Source organism: Bubalus bubalis, chromosome 14 (assembly GCF_019923935.1).
Source record: "Bubalus bubalis isolate 160015118507 breed Murrah chromosome 14, NDDB_SH_1, whole genome shotgun sequence".
Taxonomy (NCBI): Eukaryota; Metazoa; Chordata; class Mammalia; order Artiodactyla; family Bovidae; genus Bubalus; species Bubalus bubalis.
The window spans coordinates 30,199,981-30,216,159 of record NC_059170.1 but is presented as its reverse complement, the minus strand read 5'-3'; the positions used below and the strand labels follow the sequence as shown (position 1 = coordinate 30,216,159).

The window sequence follows — 16,179 nt, the reverse complement described above, 5'->3', positions numbered from 1 at the left end:
ATAGGATCACATGAGGAGAATAAATAACTGCTTTGTGTCTTCCTCCAGGAGCGGCAGGTGACGGGGAGCTGCAGGTGATTCAGCCTGAGAAGTCAGTGTCAGTTGCAGCAGGAGAGACGGCCACTCTGAACTGCACCGTGACCTCCCTGAGCCCTGTGGGGCCTACCAAGTGGTTCAGGGGAACTGGGCCAGATCGGGAGTTCATCTACAGTCAAAAAGAAGCCCCCTTCCCCAGAGTAACAACTGTTGCAGATGCCACAAAGAGAAACAACATGGACTTTTCCATCCGCATCAGTAACATCACCCCAGCAGACACTGGTGTCTACCACTGTGTGAGGTTCCGGAAAGGAGAACAGGGCGACGTGGAGTTTAAGTCTGGACCAGGCACTCATCTCACTGTGAGCGGTGAGTATGGCCTTTGTCCCCTGGACTATGATAAAATGTCAATAGGAATGCTCTCCACTCTTTGGGGGAAAAAAAATCAGGTGGAGCAGTGGGTGCTTATTCATGTTCTGGACATAGTATAATTTCACTCTCTTCTACAGATCAGGGAAGTTGAAGCCTATTGGGGTCGTGCTATTTGCTCAAGGCCCCGTGGCTGGTAAAGGTCGGGAAAGGCAGGAGGCCAATCTGCCTGGCTCCACAGCCCACAGTCTTCTCCATCTTGTCCAGGCTTTGGTTCCAGGGATGAGGGAACTGAGAGTCTGAGCGACTTGCCCTGCCACAGGCCAAGTATCACCTCGCACTTCCAGAGAGTGCTCCCCTCAGTGTCGCAGAGTCTTCTCCTCATTCAGCAGTTACTGAGCGCCTACTGTGTGACAGACCTTGCTCTGGATGCGGTGGAATAAGCAGTGAACAAAACAGACAGGGGCTCTTCTCCCATGAAGCTTATGTCCTCTTCCGTCCTAAAGAGGAGAAATCCATCCAAGGCAGGGAGGGGAAGTGTGTTTCCTTATTTTCTCTTCAGAATGCTATACTGAGAAGAATTCCGATGGCACAGGCTCAGTGTTTACTCTGATGGCCCTGCTTGGAGGAGAAGCCTAGAGGCTGGGTGTTTCCTGGGAATCTGCTGAGAAAACCCTCCTGTGATTCGGGGACTGACTCACACAGTCACTGAAGGCTCCCAGCAGAGCTGGGTCATCCCAGAATGTCCCTTCCCAGGGAATAGGTTCCCCTTGTGGGTGATTTAGGAGAAGTCCCATTGAGGTAGCAAAGGTGCTCATTTAGAGTATTCTGACAAAGATTCTGGATTCTCTTTCTAACTCCTGAATCCTGGACTGTCAGCAGAGGAAGTACCTTTAGATACTACCATCCTCCCAAGCCCACATGTATAGATCCCCATCTATACAAAGAGGTGACAGGGGCCCAAACCACAACCACATGGTCAGTGAGGGCAATCCATCAGGAGCCCAATCTGATTCAAGGTCAGTCTCCTTCCTGTGCCAGCATTTGAACTCATTTCATGGAAGAACCTGGCACATAGAAGTTGCAGAATAAAAGCTCCTTGAATTAATCATGGAATAGGCATTGTTTCCCAAAGGTTCAGAAAGCCCCTCACATTCAGACCCTGAACCTGAGGTGACTGGAAAACTCTCCCTACTTCCAGCCACATGATCTTGAATCTCTCATTCCATATCAGCACCTAGAGCTGCCCTGTGTTTCAATAGTCACTTAATACTCAGCATATGGAGACAGCATCATTTACCGTACTTGTTGATGGACACTAAGTTGTTCCTAACCTTGGGCTACTGAAACAGCGCTGAAGAGATATCCTTTTCATGTGTCACTCTCTTCAGAGGAGAAATACCCACTGGAAGTGGCATTGCTAGATCAGAGTATGTGGGTTTTAATTTGTGTGATGATATTGCCTAATTTCCCTCCTAGTCATGGTAGCAAATGAATCTCCCCAAACCTCCAGACATCAGCAGGGCAGGTGGCTTTATCCTGATTTTGAAGATATTACTAAACTTCCCAGATGGTGGGTCCCCTGCTCAGTCTCAATACAGCTAGTAAGTGGCTCCCCCACCTCTCAGATCTGCTGGCTCCCAGGGCTGCTCATCCTCTTCCCCAGGCCGCCAGCCCAGATGATTCCCTGGGTAAGAAAGGAGGGAGGGGAGGGGAGCCGCAGCCCGTCAGGTGCCGAATCTTCTTCATGGTGTTTACTTCTTATAACCAGTGTCTGGGGGAGAGGCTCATCTGTTTTCCCTTTACAGATGAGGACACTGAGGCTCAGAGAGGGGACCTGGCTGGTGGGCAGGTAGGGGGGCCCGGGTTGAACCCCAAGCACCTGACTCACAGCTCTGATATCTGCACCCCCTGCTGTGCCTGTCAAAGTGTGGAGAAAACTCTCCTGTTAACTCTTGTATTTTTCTCTTCTTCAGCATAAGCATTTTTTAAAAGTCTCATGTGGGAAGCATGGCTAGCTTTACAAACCAGATTAGATAAATGCTGCAGTGTCTCATGATATGCTGAAATATTCCTAAAAGTCAGGGTCAGCACACTTAGCAGCATCAGGAATCTTTTATTCTGCCCTCTGTTGTGATGTTGCCCCTTCACCAGGCCCCTGTGGAGCAGGTCCGGGAAGGTGAGTGTGGACAGAGTCCAGAGGGGTCACTGCAAACCCAGCAGCACCGGACATGCCCACTCCTGGCTCTGCAGACTGAGGATGAGGAGGGGGAGGTGTTCCCTCAAGGGTAATGAGGGCCCCGCGTGAGCAAGAGTTACTGTTCTAGACTCAGGCGTCAGGAGCCCATGTCTTTCCTTGTTGCTACAGGGCCCCCAGCCCTTGGCCCTCAGAGGTCTCTCCTCCCTGTAGTCGCTGGAAGTCAGGAATCTGAGGGAAAAGGGGAGGGTGGTGGTCAGTGTGGAGGCTCCTGAAGGTGGGCACTTGCTCTGCTGGTGGACATGAAACCTCAGAGGTGGCAGGAGATACTCCTGGGACACAGTGGAGTGGTACTGAGGAAACAGTCCCTTCATTCCTCTCAGCCTCGGTTTTCTCATCTGTAAAATGGTGATCCTCATGGTCTCCTTTTAGGAGAGTTGGAAGGATTTGAGGTGCTCTGTCTAAATCATCACAGCATAGAGAATTCCACAACTGAGGTCTTATTTCAAGGCTGAGACCCAGTTCCCTGTGCTGGGCACCCCCTCCCTCACCTGTAGAAAGGATGATCACACAACCTTTGCAGGGTGTCCTGAGGGCAGAATGACCTGGTGAAAGGAGAGCCCCTCAGGGAGCGATGGTGCTGGCATCCCAACTGTGCAGTCCTGGGCACGTCTCACAGTTCCCTCTAGTCCTCAGTTTCCCCATCTGCGAAATGGTGGTGATCATATTACCTTTCAGGGGTCTATGATGACTGGAGAGGGTCTAGGAAGCCCGGAATGGTGTGGGTTAGAGTTGGTCATGACTGGAGTGACTAAACACGCACACACACAGATGTTATGATAACAATCATAGGTGCTATTGATTAAGCACGTATTATACACAGGCTCTGTGGTTTACAAACATCCTCACTTATCTTACCAGGTGGAGCTATTGTCCACGTTGTATGGAATCAGCCACTGAGGCTCAAAGATAAAGAACTAAGCCTTTAAAATCAATCAGTCCTGCTGAGATGAGTGCTCAACATTCCTTGATGAGTGTCCTTGGTCAGCTGCTTCCTCCCTGAGCCTTGTCCCCGTCAGTGGAGCCGCTCTCAGCCCTCCCCCTCAGTACTGATGCAAGGGTTAAATAGCTGAGGGTCCTAGAGAAATCAGCCCATCTTTATGCTCTGAAGAAACTTTCAATAAGTTTCACAGCATCTTCTCCCATTGGAGGCATCCAGGATGCTGGTGTTTTTATGACTCAACATATTCAAGTAATATCTCCTCACTGTGTCCTCAAATGTTTGATGCAATTTAGGAAGAAAGTTAAATGCTTAAAAGTGAAAATATCTGTAACATTTGCTGTCTGTGAACTTTTACAGGAGATGTTGGGGGATAATGAACAATTTGGAGACACCCTCCAGCACCCTACACAGGAAGAAATCACCCTCACTTTTATTGGCTGATTTGTGTACTTTTTCAGGACACGGGAGATGCTTCTGCCTGCTTCTGAGGCCTGTGTCTATGTTTCTTCTGATTTAGGAACGATTAGGAAATTAACCACCTTTGGCTGCTCAGCACTCAATGATCTTTTGTTTTCAACCCAAAACTAACCCAAGAGAAAAACCCATATTCAGAAAAACATCTCATTGCCTTCTTACTTTGAAACTCTTGGAATCAGCACATTATTCCTCCTGGAATATAAATGGAAAGGATGAAAATTATGGAGTAAATTCACAGACACATGAAGGGACAGCTCTGAATACAAAGTTTGGGTTCAAGATAGACCTGTGTCTAGTTTTGTAAACTATCTTGTGTTATACTCACAGAAGAAATGCCTGATTTAAACCTCACTGCAGTCCCAGAAAGGGAAATGCCTGCTGTCCCCTTTCACAGATGGGGAGCTAGGAGATGCCACGGCCACACCTCCCATTAACTGGGCAGTCTGGTTCAGCTTCCAGGTGGTCCTGCTATCCCCGCCCCTGCCCCATTTCCCCTGCATTTACTTCTATAAACACTTCTCTGAAGGTAGTTAAGTTTTCCAGGGGAGCCTCGATGGGAACAGTTACTTTGAGAATGAGTCCAATCAGCGCTTTTGTTCCCCGGGCCCAGATTGGTGGGAAATCACCTGGCAGTTGTGAGAAGGTGGACTCTGAACTCCGACCTGGGATTCCATGTAACACTTGCCCACACACAGAGCTCATCCTGGGAATCTCAGTGTCTCCTCGCTGAGATGAGGACGATGACACTGCCCTCCCAGAACTAGCTGAAGAATTAAAATATAATATATATATAAGTTCTTACCATTGTTGCATACTTACCATTAGTGATGATAATTACAATCATGTTCATTGTTTGTAAATGTTCCTTTTGTAGCCAAGCCCTCTCCTCCCATGGTATCCGGCCCTGCAGTGAGGGCCACACCTGAGCAGACAGTGAGCTTCACCTGCACATCCCACGGCTTCTCCCCCAGAAACATCTCCCTGAAATGGTTCAAAAATGGCAATGAGCTCTCAGCCTCCCAGACCAGTGTGGATCCAGAGGAAGATGGCGTTTCCTACAGCATCACCAGCACAACTGAGTTGCTATTGACCCCAGGGGATGTTCACTCCCAGGTCAGCTGCGAGGTAGCCCATGTCACCCTGCAGGGGAGCCCTCCTCTCCGTGGGACTGCCAATTTGTCTGAGACCATCCGAGGTAGGTGCCCCTCATACTAGTCCAAGATCACACCTGCCCCCAAGACCCCAGAGCCTCCTCCTCCTGCCTGATTTTTGCTCCAAGCCTTGAATTGCCTGGAATTTACTTCCTTACAGCCCTGCCTGATCACCAGGCTCCTAGATGAGCTGGCCACTCACTGCCGGTTTAATGGCAGCTGCCAGATGTATACCTGCAATGTGCCAAGCACTGTGCTAAGTAGTTTCCTTTTCTTTACCAACAGTATCTCCAATTACTGAGCACCTCCTATAAATCAGGCCCCTAAGTGCTTGATGATTTTATTTATTTTTCTGCAATTATTATATTAGAACTGCATGTCGGGGGCTGAGCTTGTTGATTTCACCCACTATAACCGCAATAGGAGCTACCCGTTCTTGAGCACTTACTGTGCGCCCTGCACTGTGTTTACTGATTTCGTTCATGAACAAGGAGCCCTCAGTGTTGAGTACCTGCTGCCTGCCATGTTCTGTCGTGGATGACTCCCTTGCTGTGCTGGGAGCTGATATCCAGCCCCTCCCCTGTGACTTGTCTGTTTTATAAGGTCAGACCTTCTGCCTGATCTGTTTCAGTACCACCCACCTTGGAGGTTACCCAACAACCCATAGCGGGAAATCAGGTGAACATCATCACCTGCCTGGTGAACAAGTTCTACCCCCAGCAACTACAGCTGACCTGGCTGGAGAACGGAAATATATCCCGAACAGAAGCTGCCTCAACCCTCGTAGAGAACAAAGATGGGACCTTTAACTACATGAGCTGGCTCCTGGTGAGCTCATCGGCCCACAGGGAGGCTGTGGTGCTCACCTGCCAGGTGGAGCATGATGGGCAGCCAGCAGTCACCAAAAACTCCATGGAGACCTCTGCTCCCCAGAAGGACCAGGATACAGGTGGAACCACTGATGAAGCCTCCACTCCAATGGCATGGCTTTTAAACATTATCTTTCTTAAATGTTCAGAGTAGTAATAATAGAATAATCTAGATGTCTATAGATATATAAAGTAGAATTTTGAAGTGAGCGCCCATCTCCCAAATCCCATACTCAAAAAGCCACCACTGCTGAGGTCTTGTTACATTCTTCATAGGTCTTTTGATGTAAATATGCAAGAAGAAAGTAGGAAAGGAGAGGGATCATTCTATTCAGAGTGTCATGCCTGTTACTTTCTTCAACTATTAGTAATTGTATTCATAATTCCTGTCCGCCCACCTCCTACCTGTTTGCTCTTTCTAACCTCTGCCTAGTCTCTCTGTCATCCCTGATGGCTCCATCTGCATCAGTATTGTCACCTCATCATCTTCTGCCAATACTACTCTGCCAAATTCTGGAAGAGGAACCCTGAGGACATGAAGTTAGAATTGCACCAGGCACCCAGGTGACTGGGCACTGAAAAGGGCTCCTTTGTCTCCTGATTTGTGACAGTAGACCAGCAACGATCACAGTTGCTCACTGCACATTTACCAAATGCAGCTATCAGTTCAGCTGTGAGCTCCTTTCCTGCTTCAGCCACCCAGAGGGCTTTGAGTTTACAGAAGAGACCCAGGAAGCAGTGATGGGGGGTTGTTGAAGATTTGTTGTCTTTAATCCAGGTGAGTGGGCTAAAGTAATCAAGATGAATGAGTTCCTGAGAACAAGAACCACTAACCTGTACAGCAGACTTATGTTAAGTAGAGACAAGTTCCCCTTCAACAAGGCATTGTCCTAATGACATGTGGGGTTCCTTTTTCTATATGTAAAACTTGTCTTATATGCTCAATATAACTTGTGGAGAGAGTCAAGTCAGGTTTCCAAGAGTCTTTGCTCCAGAAGAACTTTAAAAGCCCATGTCCCTTCCAGCATTCTCTGTGGTGTTGCCCTCATCTGCAGGGTCCTTGATGGGTCACCCAGTGTCCATGTCCCTGCATCATGCATCATGTCATGCATGCGTGGTCACTCAGTCATGTCCAACTCTGCAATCCCACCGACTCTAGGCCCCAAGGCTCCTCTGTCCATGAGATTGTCCCAGCAAGAATACTGGCCTGGGTTCCCATTTCCTCCTCCAGGGGATCTTCCCAACCCAGGGATCAAAACCATGTCTCCTGCATTGCAGGCAGATTCTTTACCACTGAGCCACCAGGAAAGCCTCATGTCCCTGCCTGCTGGAAGAATAAAAAGAGCACTGGGAGAACAAACAACTTCCCTTAAACAAGAGATGTAGAAAAGCTGTAAAATTGTGTCCCTCATAACTTAGTCTTGTGTGCACATACAGTTGTCAGTGGAGCCCATGATTGTGTGGTCATATGGTTAAGGACACTGATTTTCTACAAAATGAATACCTTTACACACTTAATATGATCAATAATAATACCCTGCTGCTGCTGCTGCTGCTGCTAAGTCGCTTCAGTCGTGTCCGACTCTGTGTGACCCCATAGACAGCAGCCCACCAGGCTCCCCCGTCCATGGGATTTTCCAGGCCAGAGTGCTGGAGTGGGGTGCCATTGCCTTCTCCGAATAATCCCCTGCTGCTGCTGCTGCTAAGTCGCTTCAGTCGTGTCCAACTCTGTGTGACCCCATAGACGGCAGCCCACCAGGCTCCCCCGTCCCTGGGATTCTCCAGGCAAGAACACTGGAGGCGTTGCCATTTCCTTCTCCAATGCATGAAAGCGAAAAGTGAAAGTGAAGTCGCTCAGTCGTGCCCGAGTCTTAGCGACCCCATGGACTGCAGCCCACCAGGCTCCTCCATCCATGGGGTTTTCCAGGCAAGAGTACTGGAGTGGGGTGCCATTGCCTTCTCCGGAATAATCCCCTAGTATGATTTAAAGTGCAGTATACTTTCAAATTTTCTAAGTATATCTTTTATCATTGTTTTTTGTTCACCCAATATGCCTTTTAATTCATCGGTAAATGCATGGTCAAATTTTCCTGTGACACCATCTGGGCCTTGAGAATCTTTATTTCTTTTTTTAATTTGAAAATGTATCAGAATTGTTAAGGGCTATTTAAAGTATTCATTTCATATTATGTGAACTGTGATAGCTTTTGCTTTTTGAAGTATTTGGTCCATGATGTCTATGCTGTCGAGTTTCAGCTTATGGTTGTTCATAGTATTCCCTTATTATACTTTTGATATCTGCAGTCTGTAGTGATGTCCTCTGTTTCATTTCTGATAGTGGAAATGTGTCATTCTTCCTTTTTTCTTTCTCTGTTATACGGGAAGTTTTTCAATTTTATTGGTCTTCAAAAAATTTTTTCTTTATTGGTCAATAAAGAAAAAAACTTTTATTTCAGTTATTTTCTTTATTGTTTCTCTGTTTTCAATTTCACTGATTTTTCTTCTTTATGATTTCCTTCCCTGCTTGCTCTGGGTTTACTTTGGTCCTTCTTTTCTTGTTTCTTGAGTAAGGAACTAGGATTATTGGTTTAGACATTTTTTTCTGGTGCCACACCTGGGTCTCCTCTTTTGCTGGGGAGTTAGGAGAGTGGGCCTAGGTGCCTGACCACTAGATTGACCCAGTACCTGGGTCTCTAGCCAGTCTGTCTCATCTTCCACCTCAGAGTTCTGCTATGCTTTTCCCTTGTGTTATTTCTAGGGTTCAAGTTGTACTGAACTGGGTAAGCAGGAGAGAAGAATCCACTCCTCCTTGCCCGGAGCACCTTGGAAATACTTCCGTCTCGTGCTGGGGCTCAGGCCAGGGCTGGCATTTCTCGGTCCTGCAGTGTGCCTAACCCAGCATGCCTGCTGGGTCTCAAGTCTGGAAATGTTTCCAGGGACATCCAGGTTGTGAGGCTTGAGCAAAGTGTAAGATGCCCATGTGATCCTGCTGCTGCTCAAGTTGGTCTCCTGTGAGCATGCACATCTTATTGCTCATTTCCTTGAAATTGGGGTGTTTTTAGAATATTTCTAGCCTGATGGACCTCTCTTCTGTCAGTACATAATAATCCAATAGGTTAATGGAGTTTTGGGTTGGTTGGTTGGTTGGTTTTGATAGAGGCAGAAAAGTTCTGAGTCCTCTAATTTCTTGGTTCCATTTTGTCTTTCAAGAACCTAAATACTTCCCTCTACTTTTTTCTTTTTCCTTTCACCACTCAATTGCCAAATGACACTTTTCACTCCTTTTCATCTCTTCTCCCCAGATGTTATATATTTTAACTCATTCCTGTCCCCTTTTTTTTTTTTAATTGACTTCCCTGGTGGCTCAGATGGTAAAGCGTCTGCCTACAATGCGGGAGACCCAGGTTCGATCCCTGGGTTGGGAAGATCCTCTGGAGAAGGAAATGGCAACCCACTCCAGTACTTTTGCCTGGAAAATCTCCAGTACCCTTGTCTGGAAAATGGACAGAGGAGCGTGGTAGGCTACAGTCCATGGGGTCGCAAAGAGTCAGACACGACTGAGTGACTTCACTTTCTTTCTTTCTTGCCCATTTATTCACATCTCTCCTTGAATTAAGTTCCAATAGTCACTGTAAGTAACTACCGTGTTTAGTGATTTAATGTGCATTGTGTGTGTATTAAGCCACTTCAATTGTGTCTGATTCTTTGCAACCCTATGGACTGTAGCCCACCAGACTCCTCTGTCCATGGGATTCTCCAGGCAAGAATACTAGAGTGGATTGCCATGCCCTCCTCCAGGGGATCTTCCTGACCAAGGAGACCTTTTACATCTCCTGCATTGACAGGCAGGTTCTTTACCATTAGTGCCACCTGGGAAGCCCTCATACAGTTGGAGCAGGCAGAAATCTACAATAGGCCGGCTATTACAGACCAGAGTTCTCCTACAGAGAACGCCTTCTGAAGTTCCTTCTGAAGGCTGTAGGGGAGAGTCCATTTCCTTGCCATTTTCAGCTCCCAGAGGTGCCCACACTCCTTGGCAAAGGGCCCCACATCACTCTGACCTCTGCTTCTGACATCACATCTCCTTTTCCAATTGTCCTGCCTCCATCTTTTACTTATAAGAATCTTTGTGATCACATGGGCTCTACTTGGAAAATCCAAGATAATGTGCCATCTCAAGATTCTTGAGTTGATCACTACTGATCATCCCTTGTGATATATGTAATAATATATGCACATATTCTGGAGATTCTGTGTCAACCCTTTTAACGAACATGAAGTCGCTCAGTCATGTCCGACTCTTTGCAACCCCATGGACTGTAGCCTACCAGGCTCCTCTGTCCATGGGATTTTCCAGGCAATAGTACTGGAGTGGATTGCCATTTCCTTCTCCAAGGGATCTTCCCAACCCAGGGATCAAACCCAGGTCTCCCGCAATATAGACAGACGCTTTACCGTCTGAGCCACCAGGGAAGTCTGTCAACCCTTTTAAATCAAGCATAAATTGAATCCCCTTCCTATGATCTGTGCACTGCTCTGCAGGACACTTTTCTAGTATTTTCAAATTTAGGCAAATTTAATATCACTTGTGGTATGTTGAAGTAACTCTGGGTTCCTGTTGTATCTGTCTTGTCTCTTTCTCCTGCAGTTTTCCAGGTGGCTGGCTGAGGATGGGATTGCAACCTAGTGAGATATTGTGCCCTAGGATCTGTTGAATTTTCTCTTGTCTCACAGTTATTTTTACTTCTGGCATTTTCTCTATAAGAAAGAGGACACTTACAGTCTGGTAGACAGTGAGTGAGAATGAATGAATGACCTTTGTACTCTGAGTTGTGCCTCAAGCTGAGCCCAGAACAGGACACAGTCAAAGCCTCAGAGTGGGGATGGGCCTACATGGCCTCAGATAGAGTAAGTGAATACCCCTGAGAATGGCTCCTGTGTGATCCCTCTAATCATTCCTCTTGTCCCCTGATTGCCAGGCCCAGAGATTCTCCTAGCAGTTCTCCTCCTCGGCCCCAAGCTGCTGCTGATGGTCAGTGTGTCTGTCATCTTTGTCCACAGGAAGCATTGAGCCTGACTGTAAGTTGGGGTGGGAGGGATGGCAGGACAAGATCTGTCCTCGAAGACACAAGGTCATCAAGGGGGCCACCTGCAGGTCACACAGGGTCAGAGCCCACATGGAGTTAAGAGGTGACACACCTCTCTCAATACCCTCAGGAGTATCCTGTTTCCCTCTAAGAGATTCCCAACTCCCAGTGGGTGCGTGAAGTCCTGGGGGATGTGGGCTGGACTTGGGGTTTTCGTCGTCTTAGCAGTTCTATGGAGGAAGTAGCGAGAAGGTACTATATTGAGGGGAAGCTGAGTGGAGCACATTTCTGCATCACTTGAACTCTAAGGCATTTGGGGGCAAAAGGAATCCACATTTTAGAGTAAAGTTGAGAAGTCCTTGGTCAGCTGTTCTGAGGGGTGTCTTGCTCTGATTCTGTGTGTGATGGAGTGGAAGGGCTGAAGAGGGGGGTACCAGCACCTGAGGAAGAGGGGAGGAGTCCAAGGGGGCAGAGTCCTATCTCAGGGGCTACCCATCCTCTTAGGACAGGCATCCAGGAGGAGAACACCTGGGCATGTGGGAAGCATGCAGGAAGATGTTTTGATTGATGAGCAGATAATTAAGGATCAACATGTTTTCTACCTCCCTCCTTCCTCCCTGCTAGGTGCCACCACCGCCTCTACAGCTTCCTTCCCTCCTTGAGGGGCCCAGCCTAAGAGAATGACCAGCTGGTATGTTCCATATGCCTCCCCTCCACGGAGACCTGCATACCTGCTCCTGAGCTCCTTCCCACAGTCCTCGGTGTTCCTTGAGCTGGGTCTTTATACGTGGTCTTGAGCAGGGATCATGGAAAGTAGCTCTGGGCACTGACTCAGGACATCTCCTAGAAATGTGAGAAACAGATCTACGCAGACAGGTAGATCTCTCATCCATCACCTCTGACTTGCATGACTACACATTAATGGACCCTATACTGAGGAGTTATTGTGTTCTGGATTCCTGCTTTCACCTAACTCCTCATCCTCTGAGGTTCTCTATTTCCTCTTCAGTACAAATATTCCTCATCTTTGTTTTAAGAGAAATTACTCTCCTTGTCCATTGTCTAAATGGCCTACTAGTCAAATCTGGAAAGTAGTCTCCCCTCTTCTCTCTGTGATGGGAAGAGGAGTTTTTCTATTATTGTGCATCCTTCTCAACCCTGTTGCTCATAAAACGTACCATGTCCAGAAACCTGGAGTCATCATTCATTTATCGTTATTTCATAGACGATATTCAAAATGGTTATGTCCAATGGTAAGATGGTGAATCTTTAATTACTGACTTTTAAAAGAAAAAAAAAAAGCTTGATTGATAGTATTTTGGTGTAAATACTCCCAATGTGGTTAATTTCAAGTTAGAAGAATTAACAACTAGCTTGCAAAATTCCTCAAAATGTAAATATCAGCTCTCATCAGTCCAAGCCTCTAGCACACCACAGAGCTCTTTGCAGTGGGTAAGAATCTGCCCATTCTCATGCCCATCTCTACTCTCTGATCCCAGACATCATTATCTCTTCCTGCACCATTGCTATGTTCTCTAACTGGTTTTCCCGTTTCAGGCACAGTGATTCTCTGGAAATGTCAGCCAAATCCTGTTGCTCCTCTGTCTCTTCCCTCACATACCTGCATGGTTCATTCTCTCTTCCTACAAGCCTCTGCTCAAATGTCACTTTATCAAAGGCACCTTTCATACACCACCCCATATAAAATATCAATTCCATCTCACCCTGGCATTCCATGCCTCTTCACCTGATTGATTTTTTCATGAGAACTTTTTACTGTCTGATGTAGGAAGTGCTAACTGTGCATCATAGAGAAGGACCATTAAAATGACTATGTACGCTGAATCATGGACAGTGATCTCAGTAATCAATGGGAAAAATAATGATTATTCTATGATCTTTACAATTTACTTTCAAAACCTTAAAAACTACCTTACTGTCATCTTTAAATATATGGAGAAATTTTTTTAAAGTAAATCCAATAATATATAGTTTGACAAATTAGAAACACTGAGAATTATTTAAACATAAGTTTTACATATTTAACATGTTTAACATATTTAAACATAAATAAGAAACAACTTATTTCTTTATAAAAACTTATCCAAAGTGTTTCAACAGTGCTTGACTTCTTCTTTTTGTATAATTTACAATGATTTAAGTCAATGTATGGCAAAACCAATACAATATTGTAAAGTGAAATAAATAAATAAATTTTTTAAAAAAAGAGTATCTTTTTTATGACTTGATGAATTATCAAGCTCCTTGTTATGTTTGGATCAGTTTCAGACATGATATGCCTTGTACTCTCAGCGTTGTGAAATCTTTACAAGACTTTGTTTAACTTGCTGATCTCACTTCCTCTGGGATATTTTCACTCTTGGTCCCTCACCACCAGTTTCCTCATTTACGTGGTAAGCTGGCCTTCGCTAAGTTCTTCTCACTGCGTATATCTGAAATTTTTCTAACAGTATAAAGTTACTACTCCCATGGTCAGCTATTTCTTCTGTAATCCATTAATTTTCAGTTTGAACATAAGTTTCAGCATCATTTTTCATCTCTGCATTGCACTTTTCATTTTTGCTGCCAATTCCTTTTTATGATTTTTTTTTTGTAAATGTCATATAGATTTATCATTAGGCAAGGGGAGACAACACAAGTACATATTTTGATGTTTCTGCCTAAACTAACAGAGTAACAGTGGCCAATAACTAGACGTTTGAAGAAAGGACATGATGGATATGGATTACAATGAGCATCTGTTAGCACATAGTGATTTGTGGTCTGCAGGACAGTTAGCAGCAAAGTTGTACTTTATACAATTGCTCACAGCAAATTTCCTGTGGTAAATGACATCTGAACTGTGTGTTGGGGATTGGTGCTATTCAACTAAACTGAAATTCATGCACCATGCAAAATGTAATGTTTCTTCCTCAAACAGAACGTCAGTTCTAATGAAAAGTGACTCTGAATCCTCAGTTGCCAAAATAGTGACTGCAACATACTAGGCTGTTAGTATTTAATTTAATAAATGATTGCATTAGTTGTTACTAGATACTGATTTCAAAATAAAAATTACCTAAGTCAGTCACTTGGATTTTGTGTTTTAAAGTCCTTTCATCAAAGGCTAATCTCGCTTCTTGTGTTCAGAAATCCTATCAATTCAATATTCTTCAGAAAGCAAGAAATTTAAAAACCAAAAGAATACAGAAAAAGCAAAACTATCATTGATTGGAGTTTGTCAAAGGGGCTCAGAACCAACGAAAAGAGGTGTTAATGGTCAACGATGGAACAATTTGAGCAACAAATATATAAAGCATTGGAGATACATATGTATGTGTGTATGTATATATGTATATATATATACATATTCTGAATGTTTTTGTCCCCTCAAAACTCACATTTTAGAATACTATTGCCCAAGGTGATCCTGTTACAAACTGGCACATTTGGAATGTGATTACTTTATGAGGGCTCTCCATTCATGCATGGGATTAGTACCCTTGTAAAAAGACATCCAGTATCTTAGCATCTTCTGCCATGTGAAGATACAATGAGAAATCTGACATCCAAGAAGACCCTCACCCAATCATGCTGCCACCCTGATCATGTACTTCAAGCCTCCATAACTATGAGCAATAAATTTCTGCTGTGAGCTGTTCAGTCTGAGATGTTTCATTCTGTGCACATGTGCTCAGTCGTGTCTAACTCTTTTCGACCCCATGATTTACAGCCCAGAAAGCTCCTCTGTCCATGGAATTTTACAGACAAGAATACTGGAGTAGGTGGCCATTACCTCATCCAGGGAATCTTCCTGAACCAGGGATCAAACCTGAGTCCTTTGCATCTCCTGCATTGGTATGTGGATTCTTTACCACTGAATCACCTGGGAAGCCTTGTGACATTTTGTGATAACAGCCCAAATAGACTAAGACAGATTATAGCCCAAGTTATAAAAGAAATATGTATGAGCCGATATTGGTATAAATAAATAATTTAATATATTAATAAATGGAGGAAACTTTTATTAATTAATTTTAATTGTAAGATTAAATTGTAAACTTAGTTACAATGTTGTGATTTTTTTGCCATCCATCAACATGAATGGGCCACGGGTATACATGTGTCCCCCTCATCCTGAACCCCCCCACGTCCCTCTCCAAAAGTTTTCTGTGCAGGAAAGTCCCAAGAAATTTATGTACAAATAGATACTTCAGTCTAAAGAAGGGAAAATCAAATTCACCACTCCTAAAGTATGGGCTACACTTGGTAACTCCCTTCCAAAGAAGACAGAAAGAAAAGAGGAAAAAAGGTAACTTCAAGGTAGGGAATCTAACAAAAGTAAGTTAGCCAGGTCATCAAGAGTTCATCACCAATCAAAAATCAGTATCAATAGGCATAAATCATATAGATTTAATTTTAAAAAATGGTGCTTTTCCTCTGGGATCTTCTTCCCTGAAGCCCTTAACCCTAGTTTAATTATGAGCAATGCATCGGACAAATTGTACTAATACTAGAGAGATTTCTGATAATACATCTGAACAATATTCATTCAAAAACAAGGAAAGTCAGAGGTGTCACAACTGAGAATAACCTAAGGAGACATGACAAGTAAATGTGGACAGTATCCAGCATGGGATGTTGGAAAGGACAAGAACTTATGGAAAACTTAAGGAAGTCAGGTATAGGCTGAATGTTTGTGTCCCTTCAAAGTTCACATATTCAGATATGATCCCTGAGATGATGGTGTTCAGCGGTGTGTCTTTGGGAAGGAATTAGGTCATGAGGGTAGAGCCTTTTCCCAGAATGTCACATTGTTGGAATCATGAAGCATGTAGATTTTTGCTTTCAGTTATTAATAGCATTTAAGATTCCTCCCCATTATGTCAAGGCTTGAGAGCTCATTTTATTTTAGTTCTGGATAATATTTGTTTATCTGGGTTTATCAGTTTCTTTATCAATTCACCTACTGAAGGTCATCAGGGTTGTT

The 16,179-nt window shown here is 44.7% G+C and overlaps 1 protein-coding gene and 1 non-coding gene across 2 annotated transcripts in view; both read left to right on the top strand.

Annotated features, from left to right (window-relative positions):
* LOC102408791 (basement membrane-specific heparan sulfate proteoglycan core protein) overlaps positions 1–13,394 on the top strand; it is a 129,168-nt gene extending 115,774 nt beyond the window's left edge. Inside the window, 5 exon segments of the mRNA XM_045162689.1 lie at positions 49–405; positions 4,957–5,277; positions 5,865–6,182; positions 11,082–11,181; positions 11,814–13,394. Coding sequence (XP_045018624.1) covers positions 49–405; positions 4,957–5,277; positions 5,865–6,182; positions 11,082–11,173 — 1,088 coding nt within the window. The 3' untranslated portion in view covers positions 11,174–11,181; positions 11,814–13,394.
* On the top strand, positions 9,456–9,527 carry TRNAC-ACA. The gene has a single exon. It is a non-coding gene; the product is annotated as a tRNA-Cys (tRNA).
* Positions 13,395–16,179: the final 2,785 nt, after the last annotated feature.